The sequence below is a fragment of the Penicillium manginii genome (assembly GCF_028828005.1).
Source record: "Penicillium manginii strain IBT 31320 chromosome Unknown utg000002l:1.0-5564898.0:1.0-5567710.0, whole genome shotgun sequence".
Lineage (NCBI taxonomy): Eukaryota > Fungi > Ascomycota > Eurotiomycetes > Eurotiales > Aspergillaceae > Penicillium > Penicillium manginii.
Window position 1 is genome coordinate 2,507,639 of NW_026643103.1, and position 26,209 is coordinate 2,533,847.

General features: G+C 50.5%; 10 protein-coding genes across 10 annotated transcripts; 4 read left to right on the forward strand and 6 right to left on the reverse strand.

The window, feature by feature from the left end:
• Positions 1-570: 570 nt before the first annotated feature.
• Positions 571-1,968, forward strand: N7533_002196 (NAD(P)H-quinone oxidoreductase; the record flags this gene model as incomplete). The annotated part of the gene is made up of 4 exons (XM_057098846.1): positions 571-592; positions 822-1,088; positions 1,183-1,274; positions 1,342-1,968. 4 exons carry the CDS (start codon positions 571-573, stop codon positions 1,966-1,968), a joined length of 1,008 nt encoding a protein of 335 aa, XP_056963982.1.
• A 1,770-nt stretch (positions 1,969-3,738) lies between these two features.
• On the forward strand, positions 3,739-6,793 carry pdeB (3',5'-cyclic-nucleotide phosphodiesterase PDE2; the record flags this gene model as incomplete). The annotated part of the gene is made up of 2 exons (XM_057098847.1): positions 3,739-3,922; positions 3,984-6,793. The coding sequence occupies 2 exons, from the start codon at positions 3,739-3,741 to the stop codon at positions 6,791-6,793; spliced, it is 2,994 nt and encodes a 997-aa protein (XP_056963983.1).
• Positions 6,794-8,122: 1,329 nt separating this feature from the next.
• Positions 8,123-9,133, reverse strand: N7533_002198 (uncharacterized protein; the record flags this gene model as incomplete). The annotated part of the gene is made up of 4 exons (XM_057098848.1): positions 8,123-8,178; positions 8,312-8,611; positions 8,777-8,974; positions 9,025-9,133. 4 exons carry the CDS (start codon positions 9,131-9,133, stop codon positions 8,123-8,125), a joined length of 663 nt encoding a protein of 220 aa, XP_056963984.1.
• A 562-nt stretch (positions 9,134-9,695) lies between these two features.
• N7533_002199 (Rdx family protein) lies at positions 9,696-10,484 on the reverse strand (the record flags this gene model as incomplete). Its single annotated transcript, XM_057098849.1, has 2 exons — positions 9,696-10,106; positions 10,311-10,484. 2 exons carry the CDS (start codon positions 10,482-10,484, stop codon positions 9,696-9,698), a joined length of 585 nt encoding a protein of 194 aa, XP_056963985.1.
• A 952-nt stretch (positions 10,485-11,436) lies between these two features.
• Positions 11,437-11,901, reverse strand: N7533_002200 (guanine nucleotide-binding protein subunit gamma; the record flags this gene model as incomplete). Its single annotated transcript, XM_057098850.1, has 3 exons — positions 11,437-11,499; positions 11,579-11,636; positions 11,750-11,901. 3 exons carry the CDS (start codon positions 11,899-11,901, stop codon positions 11,437-11,439), a joined length of 273 nt encoding a protein of 90 aa, XP_056963986.1.
• Positions 11,902-12,959: 1,058 nt separating this feature from the next.
• tif32 (putative eukaryotic translation initiation factor 3 subunit EifCa) lies at positions 12,960-16,234 on the forward strand (the record flags this gene model as incomplete). The annotated part of the gene is made up of 3 exons (XM_057098851.1): positions 12,960-13,001; positions 13,084-15,683; positions 15,748-16,234. The coding sequence occupies 3 exons, from the start codon at positions 12,960-12,962 to the stop codon at positions 16,232-16,234; spliced, it is 3,129 nt and encodes a 1,042-aa protein (XP_056963987.1).
• Positions 16,235-18,286: 2,052 nt separating this feature from the next.
• Positions 18,287-20,032, reverse strand: N7533_002202 (SMP-30/gluconolactonase/LRE family protein; the record flags this gene model as incomplete). Its single annotated transcript, XM_057098852.1, has 7 exons — positions 18,287-18,504; positions 18,576-18,655; positions 18,715-18,811; positions 18,876-19,085; positions 19,204-19,311; positions 19,392-19,591; positions 19,653-20,032. The coding sequence occupies 7 exons, from the start codon at positions 20,030-20,032 to the stop codon at positions 18,287-18,289; spliced, it is 1,293 nt and encodes a 430-aa protein (XP_056963988.1).
• A 732-nt stretch (positions 20,033-20,764) lies between these two features.
• N7533_002203 (uncharacterized protein) lies at positions 20,765-22,088 on the reverse strand (the record flags this gene model as incomplete). Its single annotated transcript, XM_057098853.1, has 2 exons — positions 20,765-21,338; positions 21,403-22,088. 2 exons carry the CDS (start codon positions 22,086-22,088, stop codon positions 20,765-20,767), a joined length of 1,260 nt encoding a protein of 419 aa, XP_056963989.1.
• A 338-nt stretch (positions 22,089-22,426) lies between these two features.
• On the forward strand, positions 22,427-23,231 carry N7533_002204 (peptide alpha-N-acetyltransferase complex B subunit NAT3; the record flags this gene model as incomplete). Its single annotated transcript, XM_057098854.1, has 3 exons — positions 22,427-22,688; positions 22,745-22,976; positions 23,060-23,231. 3 exons carry the CDS (start codon positions 22,427-22,429, stop codon positions 23,229-23,231), a joined length of 666 nt encoding a protein of 221 aa, XP_056963990.1.
• A 508-nt stretch (positions 23,232-23,739) lies between these two features.
• N7533_002205 (MCT family MFS transporter) lies at positions 23,740-25,119 on the reverse strand (the record flags this gene model as incomplete). Its single annotated transcript, XM_057098855.1, has 2 exons — positions 23,740-24,868; positions 24,935-25,119. The coding sequence occupies 2 exons, from the start codon at positions 25,117-25,119 to the stop codon at positions 23,740-23,742; spliced, it is 1,314 nt and encodes a 437-aa protein (XP_056963991.1).
• Between the last annotated feature and the right edge of the window lie 1,090 nt (positions 25,120-26,209).

A 26,209-nucleotide genomic window follows, 5' to 3' on the forward strand; every position in this document is an offset into this window, starting at 1 on the left:
GCTGGAAAGCAACGGGATACCTGACCTGGGTGGTGAGAAACCCATGGGACTGAATTGCATGGAGTAGGGTCGGCGACTTTTTGATGATTACCATATCCCCCGGTTAGAAGAATTGATTTTGATTTGCATTTGCTCCTACCTACCTACTAGTAGAAGCAGTAACTGTACAGGTATGCCGAGGCGCTCGTACTAAGCTCCATCCATCCCATTCCATGTCCCCACTTAAATCCGTAATCCAGAACCCGATTCAAGCATTTCGATTCCATCTGGTTTCGGCCCGAGGACCAACACACACTAGAAGCTCAATTTTTCTCAAACTACCTAGGTATTCTGTGCCGATTATCCGATACCTCCTTGTGTGAGCAAACGGGCCACCCACATGGACGCTGCGGTGGTGGAAGTGCTGACAAATGCCGGTTAGCTACGATGGGGGGGATCCACATCTGCTTTCTGCACGATTCCCCAAACCACGCACAAGTGCAGGACATAAAAGAAACCGCGCCAGTGACGCAAAGCATACTGAAAGAAAATTCATTCTTCCGTCTACGAACAAAGACAACCACTCGCACAATGAGCACCATGCGCGCGATCTGTAAGTTGGGTTCTCTTTTTCAATTCTTTCTTCGACCCCGCAGATATCAGACCCCTCCAGATCTTTCTTACATACATCAGCTCCAATCTGGAGACAAGATGTCTGATTTGGAGGGATATGGGTTCGGTAATTCTCTGCAATCGTGCAAATACACGTTAAAGGAGCCTTATCTTTCAAAAATGTTGCTTTGTTTTCTACCTTACTTGGGCCGAGCTGATATCAAGTACAGCCGTGAAGGGCGGCAAAGGCCCCGCCACGTCCTTGTTCATGGACTCAATTGCCAAACCGGTGCCAGCTAACGGCCAGGCCATCGTTAAGATCAAGGCATTTGGCTTGAACAGGATGGATCTACTGCAGCGTGAGGGACTGTATCCGCTTCCGCCGCAGGCACCCGAGACGATGGGAGTTGAGTTCTCTGGCGTTATTGAGGAATTTGGCGGGCAAGCGCATGAGGATTTTAAGGTTGGGGACGAGGTTTTTGGCCTGGCTTATGGAGGTATGTATCCTGATTGATATTTTGAAATTTACTTGGATTTGCCGGGTGGCAATTGACGCGCATGATGGGAGGAGGCTGATTTCCGATCGAATAGGTGCGTACGCGGAGTACGTTGCCGTCTCGACCAAAATGCTGGTTCACAAACCGAAGCACCTGTCGTGGGAGGAAGCTGCAGGCGTGCCGGAGGTGAGTAACTAGAATCTACAACCGATCTGATCTGATGCATCGGGGATATGGCTAATATCTAGTCCAGACCTGGATCACGGCGTCGCAGGCGCTTTTCCTGATCGGCGACTTCCAAAAAGGTCAGTCGGTGCTGTGGCACGCGGGCGCTTCATCCGTTTCCATCTCGGGCATCCAGCTTGCCAAAGCGGCCGGTGCCAAGGCCATCTATGCAACGGTCGGCTCGCAGGAGAAGATCGACTTTCTGGAGAAAGAGCTTGGCGTCACCAAGGCCTTTAACTATAAGACGCAGGACTGGGCCGCCGAGCTCCAGAAGGAAACCGGTGGGGCTGGAGTCAACCTCACGGTCGATTTTATCGGCGCGCCGTATTTCCAGGGAGACCTGGATGTGGCGGCGCGGGATGGGCGCGTGGTTTTACTAGGACTGATGGGTGGAGGGAAGTTGCCAGATGGCGTGAACATTGCGCCGCTTTTGTTCAAGCGGGTCCGGGTTGAGGGCAGTACCCTGCGCAGCCGGGATGAGGATTATCAGGCCAAGTTGCGCGACACGCTGGTTGACCACGCGGTGCCGAAGTTCTGCGATGGCACATTCCGCGTCTTTGTGGAAAAGGTGTTCCCCTTTGAAGAGATCATGGCGGCGCACCAATTGCTGGAGACCAACACGACCAAGGGGAAGATCATCTGTGTGATTGAGTAAGCCTTCGTCAGCGTCAGCAAGGGGCCAGAAGTTTAATGGAGGGGAAGAAGGTTAAGGATTCCCCTCTATCATCGAATGATGTGAAGCAGTTCAAGACAGGAAAATAAACCCTTTTACCTTCTTCCTTTTCGACGATAGGGTAGCGTAGGGTAGGATAGCGTCGGAGGAGTAGGTTAAGCTGAAACTTGCACGATTGTGGGGCCGGTGATTGGCCGCCCACCCACCTCCGCAAGGCGAGGGATCGTCAAAATGAACCAAGGGTGTGTGAGGGATGATGATGGCAGTCAGGAACCAGTGGCGATAACTCTAAAGAGGACAGATGATGAGATCATCGACAGGAATGACCGGAAATGAGGATATGGTAGCCACTTTAGGGTAGGGAGTAAGTGTAAACTAGGATAGGGCGGGAATGGGATTCCATCCAATGTGAACGGGCCGGTTGAACCATGTCCAACCACGCTGGCCTTGCCCACTTTTCTCCTCGATCGGCCTCGCAAATGCGCCCCGGAGCCTCGACGGGATGTTGCAGCCAATACCAGTAGGCTTACCTAAGAGGTGGACCTTCTAGAAAAAATTGTGCGAGAAAGAGGCGTCATGGTGGGGGATCCACTGATAGATCGAGGCTCTCAAGCAATAAGATTCGAAAGATACTCCGTAGAGAAAATGGGATGAATTGAGTAAAAGGGAGATGGAGGGAAGGGAGGATTGGATTGATGTTGGGAGAAGATTAGGAGAAGCGGGGTGAGTAAGTACAAAGTACTGACAGTAGTAGCCTGGCAGTACCACTGTAAGTACCAGGTACTTACTGTGGCAGGTAGCCACAGTACACAAGTAAGTACCTCCAGTACTCTAGGTACTCTGTTACTACTGTAGGTACATTTGTGCAGCGATCATCCCGTCCCGCCCCAAAAAGGCCTTCTGGAAGCATTGGAAGCCCCCTTCCCCGTGTGGCCCCCTCCACTTTCCTTCCCCTCCTCTCTTCTCTTCTCTCTCTCCATTCCCTTTTCTGTTACTTCTCTTTTCTCTATTCTCTTTCCTCCCCTCAACTGATCGGATTTAAATTTCCCTTTCCTTTCCTTTTCCTCCCCTTCTGGGCAAAACCTCGACCATGTCGCCCTGACGACTTGCCCCCCCCAAAACCCTGAAACATCACTGCATCCTGCACCCATTTCAAAAGGAAAAAAGAACTAAAAGAACTAAGAAGGACCCCCTTCCCTTTCCATCCCCTCACGTGCCGTCATCCCATCCGTGTGGCGCTATCTTCCCCAATTATTCCCTCTTGCGCTCGCCATTCTCTCCGTCGGCGTTTGTCTCGGATCTCCTCCTCTCTCCAGTCTGCAACGCGACGCTTCCCGGGATCGACCTGCAGGGGAAAACAACTCCATTGTTTGATTGAACCCATAGGGGTGGGTGGCCGACTTCATTCCTTCACATCGACTGCCTCTGGATTTTTTTGGCCGATTCCTCGGGCTCCCGTCCAGCTTCACCTTCACCTTCCCGGAGTCGCCGCTCGTTTCTTCCCTCCCTCTCCTGAACACCTGGATATCTTACAGTTTCCCTCACAACTCTCAACGCCTCCCCCTCCTCCGGACGTGCTCACCGATCCCGCCGATTCCGTGACCTCTCCTACCAAAGACACCTATACCCTTATCGGTCAATCTCCCCCCCCCCTTAGGGCTATCTCTTCCTTTTCTCCGATAAACCCTCAAATTGCGACTTAAGCGACCAGGGTGACGCGACCGAAGACCTCTAGATCGCCCACTGCGTTACATGATGGTGGAGTGCGTGGATTGCTCGGCCGTCTACATAGACGACCGGGTTCAGTCGGAAAGATGGGTGCGCAGAACTTCTATAGACGCTGCAACGGTTTCCTCAGTGGGCTCACTCACGCGACCCGAGGAACCCGAGGCTCTTCAAGCCGATCTGGAGCAACTGCTAGAAGTTTGTAAAAAGAGTAAGTATTGACCGACCGGGATAGAAGCTTGCTTTTGCAGCGCTAACTTTGAATCATCTAGTCTATTTATGCAGCAGCGGAGCCTCCTTCGCCAGTAAGCTCTCCGAGCTGAGCGACCGTTCGGGGAGCGAATGCGCCCCAATATTTGCCTTTTTTGGCATCGATTTTAGCAACGACGAAACGAATCTGGCTCGGCGAAAAGCCAGTCGGGCATCTTGGGGCGACAGTGCACCGCCATCTCCCGGAACTATTCAACGCACATTTACCTTTTCTTCGCAATCTGATGAAGCACCTGGTCTGTCACTTCTGACGGGCGTATCGAACGATATCCAAGTCCAGGACGGTCCGAACCTGGTCGTTCCGATTGCCATTATTCGCACAACCGGCTCCAGCACGATTGGCCCCACGAGCGAGCCGTCAAATAGTGTCACCTTGGAACACAAGCAGATCGCCCGATGCCTTGATGCTGGCGCTTTCGATGTCTTAACAACCCCGCTGGATCGCGGTCGTCTTCAGGGACTTTTAGTACACGCATACCGTGCTCACCGATCTGCGCAGAAAGAAATGTCACGATTTCTCGCCCGCAAGAAGTTACGTAAACTTTCGTGGGTAGGCGTGAATGACCAACAGCCCTATGCGTACCTGAGAGAAGCAATGGTGTCGAAACTCATGAAAGGCATCTGCAATCCAGAGGAGGAAATTGTGGACGAATTTCAAGAATACGAATTGAATATCAACCCGGATCGTTATTCTTTTATAAGGGAGCAGGTGGGAAGCTGGAATTTTTCGGCTCATGAGTTTTCAGAAGACGAGCTGGTTGCAGCTGCCTGCCAAATGCTCCAGCATGCTTTCACTATGCCCGGGCTGGAACACTGGCAGCTCACATCGGGTGAACTGCAAGCCTTCCTACTTGCCTGCCGCGCCGCTTATAATTCCTTCGTGCTGTATCACAACTTTCGTCACGCGATTGACGTGTTGCAATCTGTATTTTGCTTCCTCCTTCATATCGGCGCCCTACCTCCCTACGAGCCTGTTGGTCAAGCTCCGGTCTCCAAATCTCCTATCGCCTCTCTTCTCTCGCCATTCGATGCATTGACTCTACTGATTTCCGCAATTGGTCACGATGTTGGTCATCCTGGTGTCAACAACTTTTTCCTTGTCAAGCTCAATGCTCCCCTGGCGCAATTGTACAACGACAACTCTGTTCTCGAAGCTTTTCACTGTGCCGCCTTCTCCCAGATCCTCCGCCGTCACTGGCCTGTTGCATTCAAAGACAAACAGTTGCGGAAACTACTCATCAGCTCCATCCTGGCGACTGACATGGGTGTTCACCAGAAGTTCATGGAGCGGATGGGATCTTTGCAAGAAAAGTTCCACGAGAATCAAAAATCGATCGATGGGTGGAAGCCGCAGGATATCGAATTATACAAGACCCTTCTTTGCGGCCTACTGATTAAGTGTGCCGATATCAGCAACGTGGCCAGGCCCTGGATGATTGCAGAGAAATGGACTCAGATCCTACAAGAGGAGTTCGCCAACCAAGGCGAGATGGAAAAGGAGGTCGGCATGGAAACTGCGCTCTTCGGTGGTCCTCCAGAGCTTGGGAATATCTATAAATTGGCCACGAGTCAGATTGGGTTTATGTCTATATTTGCTCTACCTCTCTTTGAGGGTATCTCCGATCTCTTGCCTCAACTACACTTTACGGCCGAGCACATTCGTCGCAACCAAGCACAATGGAAGCAACATGCGAATGATGAACTCCAAAAACAAGGTCTGCCGATTGAACACCGGGCAGAAATCACAATTTCGCCACGCTCACAAAGTCCTGCTCCGGTTGATTCTGATGATACCGAGAAGGCGCCCGATGGAGATAGGGAGGGCTTCTTGAATGGTCCATTATCGCCCAATTCTAACACTAGTATTGATTCCGAAAATGGGGCCTACAATGAAAACAACATCAAGCCAGTGGTGTCACCGGATACCCCCGGTCCTCAGATCGAGATTACAGGAACCCCATTACTGCCCGAAGTGCAGTCATCCCGGAAATCTTCCAGCGCTGTGCCGGAATTCTCGTACTTCTCTATCCCGGGGGCCCCTGAATCGGCTCGGGGTTCCGTCGCAACTCAGGTCCAAACCCCACTCGCCGATGCCAGCCGACCCCCTGGAGACCCTGCTGTGCTGGCCGCCGTGCTTTATGCAAACTCGGCTACTAACGGGGGTAACTTCCCGGCGACTACTGAAGAGCCCGTTCGGGAATCCGAAGATGCATCCGAAAGGCCGAGCAGCTCTCCCAATGGACCTTCGCAGGGGTCCCAGCGACACCATGCACACCACAGTTCTTCCGTCCGAACTTCGGCTCCATCAACCTCCAACCGCAATAGCTGCACCCGGACGCAAAGTGTCAGTACATACAGCAACAATATGACACCGATTTCACCTGCGACCAACGCTTCGAGCTTCTTGGCCGTTGATAGTGGCGATGAAAAGCGCATCACGGACGAGAGCGCACCGCCAAGCGAGATCGGAGCTCCGGATGACATTAGCACCCGACCAAGCACATCATATGCCTCAGTGGGTGGTGATCAAGAAAGTAGCTATAGTCGAGGCCCGGGCTCTATTATGGACGTCAGCCACTCAAGGTCGGAGGGTGACAACGGCCACGCCAAAGAGTATAACCCCGCCGCCAACGGTACTCGAAGCCCCACCCAGTCCACGACGACTGGGGAGAGCGTCAAGAACGAAAGCTTACAAGGCGATGATTCTCGCAATGGAGGCTTGAGACGCATTCCGAAACGGCGAAGCCGACTACGCCTTGCATTTTGGAAGCGCCGCAACCACCACCAACAGGAGGTTCACGGCGAGAGTTGATTTCCCCTTCCTTTCCTTCGTTCTAGCCGGCAACCCATCTCGCTTTTGCGGTTTCCGGCTGTGTATTATGCGATCATGGCCTCATGAATGGTGCACTTTGTAATGAGCGTTGAAAATTTTTCGATGGAGTTGCATTGGGTTTTTTTTTGCCGCGGAGTGGGATGGTCCACTCTGCCTTTTGGCTTTATATTATACCAGCTAGGCTTCCCCTCCTTTTTGATTTCTCCTTTGACCCGTTGGACGATTTCGATGAAACCGGTTGGATTGACCACAATTATGGGTCTTATCCAAACCCTGAAGAACCCCCTCCCCGCCGATGGCTTTTCAGTCGCTGTCTATCGACGAAAGATTGGCCAGGTTCAAGGGCTGTTTATACTATACAATCTCTTTCTTCCTCAATGGGCTGATCTCGCCTGTTCGAGACTCCCATGAGTATTATTGCATCGAATGCTTTCCGTCCGCTTTTGTGATGATCATGGTCCTGTCCGACGACATTGTTTTCCTGTGTGATTTTCTTGTTTCTCTTTCTCTACCTCGCCTTCCAGGCTGCATTTGGGTTGGCTATTTTGGATTTTGGAATGGAGAAGGCTGGTGGCGTTGATGAGGATTGTTTTCTACCTTTGCCTTCTGGTCTTATTTTCATGGAAGTGAAGTGCTTCAGCGATGCCGAGTCGCTTTCCTTCCCAATATACATATTATGTTTCTTGTCAGCTTCTATTAGCTAGGTATCAATAAGAACTTGTGCCACTAAGACGTACGATACCACCGAGCATCCTCTGCGACCTGCCAAGGTAGTAGCAACTTGATTTAGATACCTACTAGTTAGTAGTAGATAGGAAATATACTATGACAGGTGTAGCCGATGTCAAATGAGAGTATTTCTCATGTCCAACTTCCCAGAAGACCTCGAAGCGTGTACTCTATCTCGCCCCAGCACCATCATCTAGTAGTTCGTAGCTAACCCTAACCTGAGAAGTCCATGCCATCGTTGAGACTGCTAGTATATTTCGCGAGGCTAGGGCATTGCCCACCACTCTATTCAACCAAGTAGTCAATGCACATGGTCTCTTTCAAGTTGAGGAACTCGGACTCGGAAAATGCAGAACCAGACATGATAAAATATCTACAGGCCCCCAGCAGATGCCATCAGAGGTGTCAACAGCGTGTAAAGGATCCAGCAAGTCGTAACTGACTGTATGACGAAGAAACAAACAAAACATTGAGTCTAATGTAACAATCTCAGAAAAGCACACTCCAGCAACAGACAATATCTCCCAAACAAGAGAACGCATACTAGATCCACCATCCTACCTCGCAGGCTCTGGATCATTAAAACCCCTCCGAATAATACCCCCAAATCCGACAAAGATATCGCTTCTTGAGCTCTATCCCACCCAAGCTCATACGGAAACCTCTCGTTTTCTGCACAGCACCAAATGTCAGCCTCGCCAAGCAAAGCGAGAGAGAGAAGATATTCAACCCCGAGCCCGGCACTCGGTGATTCAAGTTGGCACGTACCGAACAGATACTCGACCCAGGCTTTCCTAGTAATGCTCGTTGTCTTGTTCCCAAGGACGAGGAGATATGCGGCTGATTCGCCGATGCTGTTGCCTTTGCCCGTGTCGGCTAGTTTGAAAGCTGGGACCTTTCGATTCGACGTGTTGACTCGGGCTCGGTGGGCTTTGGCTGCGGTTTCGGGGCCGATGAGGGCAGTTGGTCCATCGCCCCAGTAGGAGCGTGTTTCGTCGAAGATGGTCTGGTTGAAGCTGTGGTCGTCGCCGAAATAGAAGTCTTCCCGACTAGTAGATAGAAGAGGTGCTAGGCACACTGTTAGCTGGCCCAAGTCTGCCCACCTCCATAGGCAGATGGCAAGCTTGAAATGATGGTCTGACAATGGGTACCTACCTAGTAGGTAGTAGGTATTGATATATTTTGGCTAGACTTATCTCAAACTGCCAACGTGTTCGAGGATATTGTGGCAACTGAGATTCGCCAGTGAGAAGGTCGTGGCATTTGGATTTGTGGTCAGGGCATTCTTGAAGAGGGTTTGAGAAAAGACCTTTTCGAAGTTCAGGACTGTTGCGAATGCTTGAACGATGGTCTCTTCTCCGATGTATTTGCCGTTGTGGGGGAGGTAGCCATGGTTTGCCAGGGCATTTAGCATCGGGCAGGGAGCTTGGTCTTGTACTGGAATTAGAGCTGATTTGGGACAGGTATCTCCTATCACGTACCACCATTGGGACCGGCGAGCCTCCACTCGGTTGGAGGATGGTTCGAAGGAAAGGCAATGGAGCTGGCTGTAGCTAGAGTAGCCACGGCGAAAGCAAGTAAGAGTTTCATGTTGAGTGAACGCTATTTTAAAAGATATGAATACTATGAAGAGTCCAGATATGACGAAGATGTAAATCCAGATGTAATAATCTTCGACGAAAACGCTAAGCATAAGGAGGAAATTGAGGTAGAAGAGGGCTTGGTCTCGGTCTCGAAATCGGGTACTCGGCCACTACTCGATATAGAGATCCCCGTACGAATGTCCAGGTTCGAGGACATTTGAAAGCAACACCTGCCATTCGCTCTAAACTAAGCAAACTGTCTATACACATACTACCATGCCCAGGTAGGTACCGGGATATGAGAGACCACTGGGAGTCAAGCAAATTGTCATCAAAGAAAAGAAGTTTCAAAGAAAGTAGAGTTCTCAAGCCACCTCTCAACTGCAGCTTAGAGCGCAGCACGTACCTCAGATAAGCTCGGGCCAAGGACGTGGCTTCAATGGCTAAATTTTCTGAAAAGCATAATGTGCACAAATCTTTCAATTTTCTATCTATAGAAAGGGCGTGTGAGGATGGCCTGGTATGTACAGTATGATGCGCAAAAGGGTAGATGGAAAGGTTGGGGTAGATCAAATGCAGTCCTCGCATTCCTTCTTTTTTGTCGCAGCTTCGTCATCCTGCTTTGGTTCTTGCTGTTTCTTCTCCTCTGCTTGCTTCTTCAGGGCTCTATCTGTGTGGCCAAGATCACGGTTTGGGGCGATGACATTGCGAACAAGAGATTTGAGAGCTTTCACCTCTGCAAGATTTGTGAGCTTCTTTTCAGACGCACAGATTGATGTGCATTGTATTAGATTGGACATACCAGGGAATCCTCCATCCCGCTTGCGATCCCAGAGAATGTTCTCTTCGGTTGATGCCTCTCCCAGGGCTGTTTTTTGCCCGGCGCTCCAGATGGTTACGGTGAAGACTCCGCCTGTCATGGGAACGAGAGCGACTTCACCTAGGTCCGTACCGAAAGTTGAAAGGAGCTCTTGCGCGAACTATCAGTTTTGAGATTAGTCATTTGTGAATGGTTGAAGATATATTTATACACGGTGCGTACTACTAGTAACAACTACTAGAAGTAACACACATGATGATATATCGGTAGATCTTCCCGGTCTCAACTCGAAGCTTCGAGACGATTGCCAAAAATTTGACTTTCAGAAGAAATGAGCAGTTGACAAAATACAAAATAGACCTACATATGCAGCCCGTAACATCCACCTGCACTGCGTGCAGAACTTGATTGAAATGCGTGGCAGATGCACGCGCTCCAGAGCCGTCGTGTTGGCCCCAGAACCAGGACCCGGCGTTTCGGATTGTGGCACCGAGCCGGGCGCAAGGCTAGCTTCAATTGGTGGAGTTGATTCGGTCATGACGACTCAATGTCGAGATGGAGGGGAGGGGAAATAGGTATACTGCGATTGCGATGCCAGCAACTCGTGGTGCCTGGAGAGTGTTCTTTTTGCAGGGACCCGAGAATGCGCAGTTCAAAAAGGTAGGACGGCACCTCGTGGCTGCAGAGTGATTTGGAATTATGGGACACGGTCAGGTTCGATAGGGGAGTTGGGGGGGAAATTTGATGTCGGTGGTGGGATGGGATGGTGTGATGTCAGCGGTCTGATTCGGCCGGTTCATCCAGCTCGCTGCAGGTTCCCGCGAGTGGGACTGAACACCAGTTCCGCAAGGGAGAACCGGAGATGGCGAGTTGTTTACGAGTAATTATTGCTCCGTACATAGAGGAATTACATCAGGAAGGGTAAATGGAGGAGGTTATTAGAATCGGTAATTCTTATTTGGTCATGGATGCAAATCGAATCTATGATACACGAATGGCAGCCCGATCTCCCTAGCAGTGAGCATGGGAGGCTTTTGGAGAACCCAGGAGAACAAAGGAAATGGCTTCAAAACACAGTGACGACAAAAGGGGGAATGGTGCTTAGAGAAGTGGAATAAGAGAAGAAGAGGAAGAAGGGTGAGAAATAGAAGAGAAAAAGGAAGAAGTGTTGTAAAAGAGACAGGGCCACGGGGGAACAGGCGCATCGTCAAGTGCTTTAAAAAAGCCTGCCACCCCCGAGCCATCCGAGACCAAGGGGGAATTAGAAACCCGCATGATTCTGAGGCATTGAAGAAGTTCGTGCGGTTCCACGTCTCGCTGTCCGCGCCCGGCAGGTTGAGCGATCGTGGTTCTTGTTCGGGTCGATTGGGGGACGGAGAAAGACGATCAATCAGGATCCGGAATTAAGGTTGGAAGAGAACGAGGCGGAAAGATAAATGAAGAAGGAAATGTCGTGTCGTGGCGATCGAGCTTCTCCCGTCATAAGGCCATTACATGACGGTACAGCAACCTCCCTGTTGCTGAGGAGCGTAGGGGTCCTCTCGCTTGTCGACCTGGATATCTCGAGTTAGCTCAGTGCCTTGGTGCAAGTGCGCGCGTGCGCCCCCCCCCCATTTTCGAACGGTCGCATACCTGTCCCCATACAGATGGAACCATGAAGTCGCGAGTGTTATTGCAGTAGTTGATCAGCCTGGTTCAGGGAATCTTAGTTAGCGTTATGTTTGGGTTAGGGTTGTGGGGAGTCAATATCATCATAGGGGATGGGATGGTAACGGGGGTAGGGGAAGATGCGGATAGACGCACGAGAGAGCCGCTTCGGAAACCTTGACACGCGGACGGTCGAGATCCTCCTTCAGGCGGGCATTGAGCTCAGTCAAGCGACGGTATTTGAGGTCAGCCACACTCTGCTTCTTGTTCTTGACATCACCACCCGATCGGAGTTCGTAAGCAGGCATCGTGACGGGGAGGGGGTCGTTGGGTCGGGGGGTTATTAGGTCGCGCGGTCGAGAAAGGGGGTGGTCGAAAGTGGAAATATTGTTATTAGATTGGAGGAGAGTGAGATCAAGGTCGTCAATCGAGCCAACAATCGACGCGCAGTTGGATGGGACCGAACAAAGAAAAGGAGAGAATGAGGGTCAAAGGAGTGAGGGAGGAGCGCAGGACGTTGGAGGGATTTTCCGAGAGGATGGTGGTTGGTGGTACGGGGGGTCCGTGTGGGCGCGGTGGATTACATACACATACGGGCATTCAGGAGGGGGGATATGGAGTACCTAGGTACGGAGTATGGGATACGATACTTCCCGGCTTCGATAGTGCGACAATAGTGGCTCGGTATGTACCATGTACTGGGACTGGCGAGTTTCACTTGTGAGATGAAGAAATATTTATTATATTCATACGTAAGTGGAGGAAATGAATAGAAAAAATAGAAGCAACTCCATAATAGATCAGAGAGTATAGCATACAACTCCTACACACACTACGCATCTAGTACTTACTAAGGGTAACTTATACTTTGTGATCTATTATAGAATTAATTCTAAAATTTTTTTTCAATTTTTTTTCTTCCACTATAGTCATATACATATGTACTGCCTGCATGTTGATCTATTACAGCTGATACATCAGTATCTACAGAGTACAAAGTACTTGACTGATGTATCAACTGTTAGGTTGAGTGCGGACCACCTTGTCTGCTGGAAATTATGGTAATCTATGTAATCCCCATACCTCTGTATCACCCCGTGTTGATCATCCGCCTGGCTCTTCAGGCACCAACACACGTGACTGCCCCATCGCTTAGCCCGAAGTGGGAACTCGGGCAATTTTCGCTGGCTCACGCACAACAGGCTCATCTTCCCCTCCAGGCCTAGGGACTTCGCGTGGCAGCCATATCAACTTCGGTCTACGACCACTGCCAGTGCACGAAACGCCTGCACTTTCTCCCTGCGATTCCGCCTTTCAAACCCGAAAAAAAAAATCTTTCAACTCCCGAAGGGGTGGATTATCCATCATGCCGCCTCCACCGCATATCAAGCCTGAGAATGTCCTCAAGGTTCGTCACGACTGTCTCCGTCGCATCTCGACTCGCCTGATCGATCATCGGTCCTCAATACTAACATCATATCTCATAACAGAGGGCCCAGGAACTCATCGCCGTCGGTCAGGCCCCCGCCGCCCTGACCGTCCTTCACGAACATGTTACCTCTAAGCGGACCCGCAGCAGCCCGATTGCTTCCCTCGAGCCGGTTATGCTCCTCTTCGTTGAGCTGTGTGTCGACCTGCGCAAGGGCAAGGCTGCTAAGGATGGCCTGTATCAATACAAGAACATCGCCCAGAACACCAACGTCGGCACCATCGAAGTCGTCCTGAAGAAGTTTATCGAACTCGCCGAACAGAAGGTCACCGAGGCCCAGGCCAAGGCCGATGAGATTCAGTCCTCCCTCGAATCCGCCGCCCCCTCCTCCAACGTCGAGGATCTGGAGGCCATCGAGACCCCCGAGACCATCCTCCTCGCTACCGTCTCCGGTGAGCAATCTCGCGACCGCACCGACCGCGCCGTTGTTACCCCTTGGCTCAAGTTCCTGTGGGAGACCTACCGTACCGTCCTCGAGATCCTGAAGAACAATGCCCGCCTCGAGATTATGTACCAGTCGACCGCTCTGCAGGCCTTCCAGTTCTGCCTCAAGTACACCCGCAAGACCGAGTTCCGCCGTCTTTGCGAGCTGCTCCGTAACCACGTTCAGAATGCCGCCAAGTACTCCGCCCAGATGCACGCTATCAACCTCAGCGATGCCGATACCCTGCAGCGCCACTTGGACACCCGTTTCCAGCAGTTGAATGTCGCCGTCGAGCTGGAGCTGTGGCAGGAGGCCTTCCGCAGCATTGAGGACATCCACACCCTGCTGAACCTGAGCAAGCGCCCTGCCAAGAACGTCATGATGGCCAACTACTACGAGAAGCTCGCCCGTATCTTCCTTGTCAGCGAGAACTACCTTTTCCACGCTGCCGCCTGGAACCGCTACTACAACCTCCTCCGTCTCTCCACCGTGGCTCTGGCTACTGGTCAGAGCACCAAGAAGGAGAACCCCTCCGTCAACGAGACCGATATGACCAAGGCCGCTTCCTTCGTCCTCCTCTCCGCACTTTCCATCCCCGTCATCAGCACCACTCGCTCGCGTGGCGCTCTTGTTGACGTTGATGAGGCTCGCAAGAACAAGAACACTCGTCTCACCAACCTGCTGGGTATGGCTCAGCCCCCCTCCCGCTCCGTGCTCTTCCGTGATGCCCTGAACAAGGGTCTCCTAAAGCGTGTCCGCCCCGAGATCCGGGATCTGTACAACATCCTTGAGGTCGACTTCCACCCTCTGTCCATCTGCAAGAAGATCACCCCCATCCTGAAGCAGATTGGTGCCGACCCCGAGATGGAGAAGTACGTTCTTCCTCTGCAGCAGGTCATTCTTACTCGCCTGTTCCAGCAGCTCTCCCAGGTCTACGAGTCCGTCGAGCTTAAGTTCGTTTACGAACTCGCCCAGTTCCCCGATCCCTTCCAGATTACCCCCGCCATGATCGAGAAGTTCATCATGAACGGTTGCAAGAAGGGTGACCTCGCTATCCGTGTGGACCACATCTCTGGTGTCCTCACCTTCGATTCGGATGTCTTCTCTTCGTCCAAGGCTATGCACGCCGGCAGCTCCGCTGGCTCCGCCGAGAGCGAGTTTGGCTCCGTCCAGCGTCTCCAGCACACCCCGGCCGAGATTGCTCGCTTCCAACTCTCCCGCCTGGCTAAGACCCTTCACGTCACTTGCATGTACGTTGATCCCTCTTACAACGAGGCTCGTGCCCAGGCCAAGCAAATTGCCCAGGCTCGCGCCCTGGCTGGTGCCGCCCAGGAACACGAAGAGACTCTGGCTCGCCGTGTCATTATCGACAAGAAGAAGGAGGCTGCCACCGACGCCCTGCAGAAGAAGCAGCGCGAGGAGGAGAACCGCAAGCGCATCCGCACCCAGCAACTGCAGGAGGCTGAGAAGCTGCGTCTGGCTAACGAGCAGAAGGACCGTGAGGCCAAGCGTATCAAGGACGAGCAGGAGCGTATCCGCCAGGAGGAGCTCAAGAAGCAGCTTGAGGAGCTCAAGACTGGTGTCAAGGGTATCGATATTAGCGAGTTCGATATGGACGAGCTCGATGCCAACCGTCTGCGTGCCATTAAGCTGGCTCAGCTCGAGAAGGAGAAGAACGAGCTCAACGACCGTGTTCGTACCACTGCCAAGCGTATCGATCACTTGGAGCGTGCCTTCCGTCGTGAGGAGCTCAAGCACATCCCCACCGACTACGAAAACCAGAAGAAGCAAGATCTTGCCCTCTACGAGGAGCAGACCCAGGAGACTCTCAAGGAGGCCAAGCAGAAGCACGCCGAGGCTGTTGCCCTCAAGCACCGTCTGGGACGTCTCGTTCCCCAGTTCAGCAGCTTCCGCAAGGATCTGTCCGAGAAGCGCCACGAGGAGTTCGAGAAGCGCCGCAAGGTCGCCGAGCGCGAGTTCGAGGCCAAGAAGAAGCAGCGCGTCAAGGAGGTCCAGGAACGCCGCCGTCGCGAGAAGCAGGAGCGCGAGGAGGAGGAGCAGCGCCGCGCGGAGGAGGAAGAGCGTGCCCAACGCGAGGAGGAGGAGCGTACTGCCCGAGAGGAGGAGCGCCGTCGTGTTCTTATCGAGGAGAAGGCCAAGCGCGACGAGGAGAGATCGTTAGTCTTCCCACCACCTTGTTCATTCCCTCCTTCTATCTGTATACTGACATTTTATTCACAGCAAAATGGACGAAATGGCCACCCGCCAGGCCCAACGCGAACAAGAAGCCGAGGAACGCCGCGCCGCCCGCAGGGGCGGTGCTCCCGAGCCCGAACGCAGCAGTGGTGCTCCCCGACTCAACCTGGCCCGCCCTGGTGGCGGTGCTGGTGGTGGCTGGAGAGACCGTCTTGCCAACCGGGAGCCCGCTGGGGATGCCCCAGCCCCGGCCGCCGATCCCGCGCGGGAAGAGGCTCCTCGCCGTGGTGGATATCTGCCTCCTCACCTGCGCAATGCTGGTGGTGGCTCTGGCTCCGCCCCTCCTCCCCGTGACAGCGGAGCTTCTAGTGACCGCTGGGCCCGCCGCGAGCCCGCTCCTCGTGAACCTACTCGTGAGCCCGCTCGTGAGCCTACTCCCCGCGCGCCCGCGCCCTCTGCCCCTGCTGAGGAGAAGCCCAGCAGCGGAGCTGGTGGTAAGTGGGTGCCGCGCTGGAAGCAGCAGCAAAACTAAATGTGTGCATGAGTGGATTCGGACATTCTCTTCTTTTTATCTCTAGGGAGCGAACCAAAAAGTAACTCGGATACTTTCCTTTTCTTCCTATCTGGCGCATGTTATCATGACCTCTCTGCAATGACCCTGTATCATCGGCTTCCTAATGGGCGCCCCTGTGGTCCGTCGTTTTCTCTTTGCGTGCTCATGTCTTTTTCTAATTTCCTTGTCTCCTCTTCGGTTGGGTTATTTTGCCAGCCGTGATGCCAATATCATGCACTGCTCATTGCTTTGGATTCCGGATTTCGCCGGGGTCCAGTGAATAGGATCATTTCTAGACTCATTACATGTTGGACTGAACTTTTCTCTATAGAGTGCTTCGCGGGACCTTCGCGCAAGACGGTATGGCATCACAATTATGGTCAACATATGTAAAAGAATTGCCCAGACATCAACACAAGTGGTTGTAACTGAAAAAGTCGGTAAATATTCTGTATTAAAGTATCCTATATGGTACTGTAATTTCTCAGGCCTTTCCCAAAATTACATTCTGCCACCAAAGGTCCGTGATTTTTTCGATATCCTTTTGAGTTTTCTGTTTTTTTTTGTCATACTTGAGAGCTGCTCTCACCGTCCGTATGATTACGACGTATTATTACCCATTCGGAACACGTTTCTTTTCTACAACCTGTGTTTATTTGCACTCTTCAACATACAGAGACAGTATTGTTTTTATTTGGTCAAATTTCTTCGAAATTTATCCACGAAGCCTTTTCCATGTTTTCTTGTCGAGGAAGTATTGTCCAAACGCCAACACAAAGTGATTGTAACTGAAGTAAAGGAGAAAAAAAGGGAGCCAGTCGTTGGCATAAAAACTTGAAGGTCAGCCCCGATCCAGCTTCCAAGGTTCTCTTATTGCGCAGATAGGCTTTCCAAATTAATGTTCCTCTAGACCATTAGGGTCTATGTGCCGAGATTTAGATTTCTTGGAAACAAAACGATGCCATCCTTCTCCTCCATAAAGACTTCTCCGAGTACTTGCATAGAGGAAGGGATTCAATAATTGCAAAAGCGTAAGGTAAGTAGCAAAAATTCCATTTCCGGCTCGCGTTGGAAATATCTTGATAAAAAAAAAAGAAGATAAGAAAACAAAAATACCAATAGGATATAAAGGGGAATCACAGTTTGAAATATGCAACAGCGCGTGTTAAGTCTCTCCGATAAAAAAACGATTCCAGAAACAATAAATCTTGAGCTAATTGGGGGGAGGAGGAGAAAAGTCAGATAGCGAAAGCTGAGAGAGAGAGAAGGCGCCAGCGGAGAAAAAAAAAGGCAAGTATAGTAAAACAGAAATAGCAAACAAGAGCATGCAAGGGTATGAGGTGGTGATGATAAAACGCAAATAGTGGACAGAAGAGTGCGCCGTGCAAGCGCTTGCCCAGGTGCACACCGACCACAGAAAGAACCTACCTGCCCGCTAGCAAGTTCAAAATACAGTGTGTTTTCAGTGTATTCAAGAAGTTACCTAGGTATATTGTACCTAGGTATTCCAAGGTGGATTTCTTTTGACTCAACCCAACACGTTTCCGAGCAAAACCTAGAGGTCTTAGTTAGCAAAAGGAAATTGAGGTCCACCCAACTTTGAAAAAACGTGTATATCAGAGCAAATCTAGAGATCTAAGTTAGTAAGTAGTAGTAGCAGTAGTAACAGCACCTAGGTAGTAGTTACTAGTAGTAGAATATAGTATTTTTGAGAATATAATACTTAATGAATTTTGGGCATTCTGATCATATTCTCGAAAATATGGTCGGGATAACTATATTTTTATTGTATTCTAGCTATAGAACGACAACGGCTTGTATCTGCGAGCGTGATCACCCAGCTCACCGTGATATGCATGCTCACTCTGTTGTTTACTTTTGCCTTCAACCAAAAGTATAGTATGGACCAATCATCTATTAGATTACCTAGGTACTCATTTCCAATATCTTCAAGGATACAAATCGTAACACCGCGAGTGGCTGAGGTGACGCGATCATGCAATGATATTCCACGATTCCTTTCTTTGATGTCTACATTTCACTCTCCACATAGTTCCCAGCCGCTGCTAGAGTTGCGTAGAACAACGAGTTCTCTGCGCAGATCACCATTCTACCCTTACCAGCGAAATTGAAGTTCGCTGAGGTCGTTCCAACAAAGATCTTCCCAATCAGCTTGCCAGATGGGTTCCAAACTTGGATTCCATCGCCACACCCAGCGTAGACGTTTCCCCAAGAATCGCAATGGACACCTATAAACCCGGAAAAGCTGGGGTTAGAAATAAGGAAACTATCAATAAGAACCAAGGTTGGCAATGCTTACCATCGGGAAGGCCAGGGGTGACGAAGGCAAAGGTCTTGCGGTTCTCGAGCGTGCCATCAGCAGCAACATCAAATCGATAACTGCGGGTTCTCTTAATTAGAAATTGAAGTTTCGAAGTGATTTATGGAAAGGGGCATACATTGAAGATGGCTCTGTTAGATTGTTGCCATAGAAGGAATAACCGACTCCTGTATCAGTGACATATGCGTGTTTTCCATCCGGAGAAAATGTAAACCCTTCAAGTTCAAGATGTTAGAATTTAAAGGAAGGCACAATATCTTGAGCTGGCATAAGGCTTACCATTGGGGTGCGTAAAGCCATCGGCAGCGATTCTGACGGCACCTGTATCTGGGTTGAATCGATAGACCTGGTTTTGGAGACCGGGTGAAGGGCGGAAGTCTTGGTAATAGCCGTACGGAACATCGGTAAAGTAGATCTCCTTATTCTTTGGGTGAATTGCCAGATCGTTCAGTGAGTTGAACTGTCGACCGAAGAAGTTGTTCAGAAGGACTGTGATCGGTGTCAGCAACCTAACCTCTGACGGCAGTCTCTGTGTCATGAGAATCCTAGAATATGAAGACTAACTTCAATTCCGAGGCCTTAAGATTGAGGCTCATGGGATACATACTTTCAGTGTCATAGGGTTTATTCGGGTTCATGACATACAAAGCAGGGGCCGTGTCGTTACCCTGGCCTTCGCCTGCGAAGATCAACTTTCCACGGTAATTATTACCTCCTGGATTGGGTTTCATACGTCAGCCAGTCCCCCAATCACCAAATTATAAGTTCCTCAAGTTGAAGGAGACATAGACTTACCATTGGGATTGATAACCTTCGGGTCCTCGGGAGAGGTGACATTATGAACAGTCACTAGGCCTACGGCATCCGTTTTGTTGGCCACAGCAGCAGCTTCAGCTAGTGATATCTTTTCAACAATTGCAGACTTTTTGAGACCTGTTCCAGCCTCGAGAGGGCCTGCATTTTGTACGAAGAAGACCTCATCTGTCCGTTTCGACCTTTAACGTCATTTTCCATTAGCAAGCTCCTTCGTTATCGCATGGGTTCAAAGTCACTTACCACACGACTGCTTCGTGGAACAGAGGGTCCACTTCGGAGTACGCAATGCGGGTCAAAGTCGGAGTGCTACCAATGATCTTCAAGAATTCTTCATCGTAAACATGAAAAGGCCGACCTAGAAGGCTCTTCTCAGTCGTGCCCGGAGGAACAAATACCTTTACCCCAGGAATAAAGTTAGCAAAGATTGCAATATGATGCCCTGTCAGGATAACACTCACAGTTGTATCGTTGAATTCAGTGGGTGGACGAGTATTATTCAAGACATTGAATCTGCGCTGATCAATGATTTGGGCTTGGGCAGGAATCTTGTCCGATGCCGACAAGGCTGGGCCAGCAAAGAGACACCCTCCCAACAACAACCAACTAGATATTGAAGGCATGATAAAAAGAGACGAGGCTCACGGTGGATTCGGGTCGAAAATCAGGGTTTGAATCCTTCATTTATATACCTGGATCATACAATTTGGCTCAATCCATCATTGGTCGAGGGTTCCCCCCCATGCCAGCGTCATTTTCATTTTGCGGCAAGCTGCCGTGCGGGGATCGTGAAGAACTCCACGATGGGCCAATCCTCCGAGCCCGGTGAGCGCTGATCCCAAATTTCCGGGTCTCTGATCCCTGCTATTCCGGCATTGACCTCGGATATCCATTTTGCCCATTCAGTATCTCGGAAGACCGCCGAGTGGGATGTTCTCATGCAATCCACACCAAGTTCCAAGGTTGCTTCCCGCCCCCCGCACTTGTTAGGGTGGGGGCTTGTGGTAGGCAAACCTTCATGGAGAGCAGAATATCTTAGAGTATGGTAGTATTGAAGTATCAATGGAGTGGTATCATGTTTGAGGCTATATGCACATATCTAAGTTCCAGCATTGGAAATATTAACAAATCCACCAGGATGAGATCGTTCAGTTTGGAGGCAAAACCACATAAGAGAATAGAAGCAGCAGCAGGTGGATATCTGACAAGGAGAAGGGTTTAAGTGGGATATGAAGCCCATGTGTGAATAGAAAAGAAAAAGCCCATAACAATCTAGTTGAATCCTCGGAAAACAGTGAGAATGTAAGAAAAAGGGGAGAAAGAAATCGGAAAGAAATTGGTGCGTCACTAGATCTTTAAGCTGCTGCCACTTCGGCACCAGCTCCAAAGAGCTTCTCACGCCACTCACCGCACACGGCCTCAAAGCCGCTGACGACATCTCGGCACTCTTGGCTGGCCTCACGGTCCCTCAACCGACGATCCCACTCGCCAACCTCGATCCACCGCGAACCCTCTTCGCGGCTTTCTTCTTCGCGTCGCAGCTCAGCTACGAGCTCTCGAGCAGACCGCAGTCGCCGGGACGCGGTGGCAGTTAATTGCCGAGATTCATAGAGCGTGTCACTCAAACCACGGAGAGAGTGGGTGATATCGGAGGTTTGGGAGATCAGAGCTTGCAAAGAGACAAGTGGGTTGACGGAGGATGTTGTTAGAGGAGTCGATGGCCGAGAGTCTCGACGGGACTGTGATTGTTCGGGGAGTGGGTATGGAAGGTTTGGTAACAGGCCTTCATCGATGAGGGGTATGAGGGAGTCGATGGCGTCCTCGGATAAGAGCGGGAAAGAGGAGAAGAGAAGTGGATGGATCAGGGATTGTAGCGTGCGGGTTTGATGTGTGAGATGCGAAGTTATAGATGTGTGAGCGGTGATGAGGCTATATCAAGCGGTATGTTAGAATGGGATCGCGGCTGGGAGAATGTATTCGCTGGACAACGTACCGCATGGCGCTGTTTTCAATTCCGCTCTGTCCACCCAAATCTCGCAGCTCTTGAATTGTTCGCTGAATGACATGATCGCTCTCACTGCCATTATTCTCGATACCCCTCCGAGCGAGGCTTTCAATATCTGCCATTTGACTTTCTAATGCGGGGGAAATATCGGCCGCTTCTTCAAGGTCCGAGTCGTTCCCATAGTCGGACCCGTCGTAATGAGATTCCGGCCGACGGTGTCGAAGTTGATTGGGTCGGAGCCTGCTCCTGGACGCGGGCGAATCGGCCGATGGTGACTGGGTGCGCATATCGCGTACAGATTGCATGTATGTATCCTCGCCGTCACTTTGATCCATTGGCTGGGACCCTGCGGCACCTGTCTCCTGCCCTGATGTGTAGTCATAGCCCTCGTCCTCTTGTTCCCAGGCATCTGCTAGTTCATCGGCAAGATTTCCTAGGCCGCCACCCCCTGCATCAGCAGAGAAGTCGACCGATTCACGTTGAGACCCAGCCATAGTGTGAAGGTTTTGGCGCGGAGTGACCGGAGATGGTGGTGCGGAAAGCCGCGGCGTTTGAGGTTCAAGTGGACTTTGGGGAGCAAATCCATTGACTCCTGTTCCTGGTGAAATTGGCGATTCGTCTATCATTGAGGGGTTGCGGTGAGCGAGTTTCAGGGGAGACGGAGGGAGGGGCATTGCGACGAGAGGCGTGGGATTCGACGAGTCTCTGAATAGAAAAAGAAGGATATCGGGAGTAGAATTCGAAAGATAGAGCGAGGAAGAGAAAAAAAGATTAAACAAAGAAAGGAGAGCAGTAAACCATCAACACAGTGCTTGGGTGTAGGAGATAGACAATTGTGGACTGCGTTAGGGCGTGTTGATTTCACTGATGTCTCAACAGTCTACCGTTGCATTGCACACACAGCAGACAAGTATGGCAGGCTGAAGACTCGAAGGACCAGTGAGCTCCAAAAAATCATAGGAGGTACACCAGCACAAAGTGTCACTCAAACAAGTTGTACAATCACCATGCGATGTTTCAATGCCGCGACCGCCCTGCGGGCGCTCGGCAGAAAAAGACATCGCCGGTCAACCCCACATTCTTCAAGCTCTCAAAGCAGCCCACGATGAGTTCTATAACGCGCATGTCCCCGCTGGACTTGCTGTCTATGAACCGGACAAACCTAGATCCATTAACAGAGAACTATGATTTGGGGTTCTACCTGAACTACCTCACCCGATGGCCCTCACTCTTCAGCGTGGTTAAGGATCGCGAAGCTGGCGTAGTGGGATACAGTATGCTCCCCTCGCTATCCGAAATACACTGCTATCGGAATCTAACCACTTGACAGTTATGGGAAAGCTTGAGGAACAACATCACTCAATGCGCGCCTCCGAGCACTACACCCCATGGCACGGACACATCACAGTCTTGACCGTCGCACCTGACTGGCGCCGACTCGGTTTCGCTAGCCGTTTAACAGAGCAGCTGGAGCGTGGTTCCGATATCAATGACTCCTGGTTTGTTGATCTATATGTGCGCGCGGGTAACAAGGTTGCGGTAGATATGTACAAAGGAATGGGGTGAGTTGCTCCCCAAGACAAACGCATCAAATTTCAAGTTTGCTTCTTGATCAGTTGATCTCAATGCTAATGCGGACTACTAGTTACTCGGTATTCCGACGAGTGGTCAATTATTACAGCGATGATCCAACGGGAATGTCTGAATCGGGAGAAGACGCATTCGACATGCGGAAACCTTGCAGCCGAGATAAGAAATTGGAGCATGTGCGGGACAAGGGTGAAGACTTCTTAGTGAACCCGGAGGATGTGTCCTAAGGATACACATATTTCAAATATGAACGAAAGATAGGGCTAAATCTTTGAGGTATACAGTTGAAGGGTCTTTTTTTCCCTTATATGGAATTGTACCTAGCAGCCTGGGGTGTTTCGGGATTACATACTAGTACAGGATACGCTTACATACCCAGAGATAGAGATGACAGATATGATTACTTATTAAAATACTACCTTAACCCCGTGCCGGAACAGAAAGTTTGATACAACCAGCTGGTTGGTAGATAAGCTCGATGCGATGAAGACCCATCGAGCTGAAGCACCGGACAAGTTCAAACTCGCCAGGAGTTATCTCAGGTACTGATGCTCCTATGGAGTCTATTCGGATTCTCGAATTCAAATTGACCGTCTCTTGAATGAGACTATGCAACACTGCGATTGCCGGCGTACTCGCAAAAGGATCTGGTTTCATGTCTTCCTGAACATGACCATTGCGCTGAATAGATATTTCAACTTTATTCGTGAATCAAGATCATAAGCCATCGAAGTCTCAGGTCTTTACCTTTAGGTGGGGACCTGAGCGCACGAATCTCAACGCGGCCATGAGTACCGCCGAGGCGACGAGGCAGCAAGCGGTGAATAGCTGTACTCCCAAATATTTATTGGTATCAGTCAGGATAGCACCACCGATAGGGGTTCCGATCAGTAGACCGAAAGAGACGATGGCAAACATCATTCCAAGGCGTGTTCCCAGGTCGCGCACATCGGGGGTCATGCTGGCCATAACCACAGGCGGGAGAGAAACGAAACCCCCTGAGAAGAAGCCATAAAAGACGGCCAAGATGATTATTCCTGGGACGGTATGAACGCCAATCCATATAAATGCCAGAATCGATGTGATAGTCACAGCAGGCGTGAGCATGTTGAGCGGGCCAAGGTGGTCAGCCAGGAAGTTGGGGCCGATACGGCCGAAGGTGGAGGCTGCATTCAGCATCGAGATTAGGTAGAAGCCCAGATTACTATCAACGATACCGGTCTCGATAGCGTAAGATTGCACGTAGAAGAGGAAGTTATAGAACCCCAAGAAGCCGAGGAACATGGCCACAGTGAATAGACAGAAGCCAAGCTCCTTGAAAGCCGAGAATTGATAAAGCTTGCGCTTCTCCTTGGGCTTAAAACGAACACGCATAATCGAGAGGGAGAGGATGATGGTACCGAAGCAGATGAAGCCAATAGCTCTAGTGGCCCAGGCAAAGCCAACTTCCTGCTGAAGCTTGTGGAACATAATGGGGTAAACCACGCCGCCGATACTGCTCCCACTGGCAGCGAAACCATTGGCAAGACCTCTCTTGCGTTGGAAGTATTGTGGTAGAATGGCAACCGAGGGTACAAAAAGGCAGCCAGCCGCAAGGCCAACACAGACACCTTGCGCGAGAATGAGATGCCAGTAGGCAGTGGAAATACTGGTCATCATCAAACCAAAAGGCAGCATAAAAGCTGCAAACCCAATGAGACCACGGAAATATCCCGCGTCAAATAGAGGGCCGGTTACGACACCGATCATCATGAGAAGGAAAGACTGGAGAGATCCAATCCACGCTATGGTTGATGAGGAAGTGCCACTCAATAGATCCTGTTCGTAATATGTCTGATATGCACCCCATGTATTAATAACACCCCTATCAGAAACAAGTCAGCCCGTTTGTATTTTTGCCATCTAACTGAATTTCATTGGAGGTACATACCATGAATTGAAGAAGAGGAAGAAAGAACCTAGAACCTGAAGCCATGACCGGAGGCCTGTGTCAAACGTCACCTCGGGGTCTTTGTCGGGGGGCAGATTCGTGGTGTCTGCAACAACATTTTCCTCATCTTTAGTAACAGTGTGGTTGTTGGCCGTCTGCTCTACTTCCGAATCAGTCGGACCCATCTTTTGTGATCTTGGCGCTCGTTTCGAACAGACAGATACTGCAGGGAATCTCAAATAGCAAAGCCCCCGTTCGAATAACAAAAGTAGATCAGATAGTCAAGCGAGAAAGGTAGATATCAGGTGCTGGGATGGTGAAATCTCCCAGGTTTAGGTCACCAAATAAATGAAAGAAGAAAAAAGAGAGCGAGCGAGCAAAAAAAAAAGAAACCTCGGGGATGATTAGAAACCAACGGCAAGCGGGGCAGTTAAGCAAGCGCGAGGGCGGACGAAGCCGAAAAGCAGGGCCAGTGGAACGCCTCTGGTTCCACCGGCATCCACTTGCCTGGACCATGGGGGACCATGGGGTAGAAATCTACCCAATTCTGTCGCTAAAGATGCGCTAGGGCGCCTTGATCGGAGACCGGGGGTATATTCACATAAAAAGACCAATGAAGATCGCCAAGAGCCGTGCCGGTTACCCAGGTGTGAGGGGCCAAAAGGTGCAGTGTGACCCAGTTGCAGTTGTCGGTTTTCACTTAGTACCTGCAGGGTATGCTCTGCACACAGAGATTAGAGGGCGAATCGGAATTAAAAGTGGGACTTCGGGCTTTGAAGGTTTCTCCCCGAGGACATCACCTTGGGTACTCCTCGAAATTTTGATCGATTTGGATTTCTTATACATGGGAAATCTACTAGTAGTACCAGTCTAATCAATCTAATCTCATATTCCTCATAGAACAATCATAATAACACATAGCGAGCTTGAAGCTTTGCTGCACTCAAAAGACACCTGGGCAATTTGGGGAAATCCATGGAAGAGAAAGAGCATGGAATGCAGGCTGATACCTCTGCAATATCCGAAGGAAGAATATTCAATTTGATTGACACTGTACGTAGGCAGATGAATTCAGGCGAGGAAGCTTCTAGTACCTGGAGTACTACGACAGATGAAATTAAGCGCGGACTCGGAGTCGTGAAGGATATCTCATAATATCTCCCGTTGGGATATTGAAGTAAAGTACTAGTATAACTTTGAAACGAAAGAAAGTTCAAGTTTGATCCTCCAACAGGCCACGAGGACTGCTAGTACTCGGTGAAACCAGTTACGTCA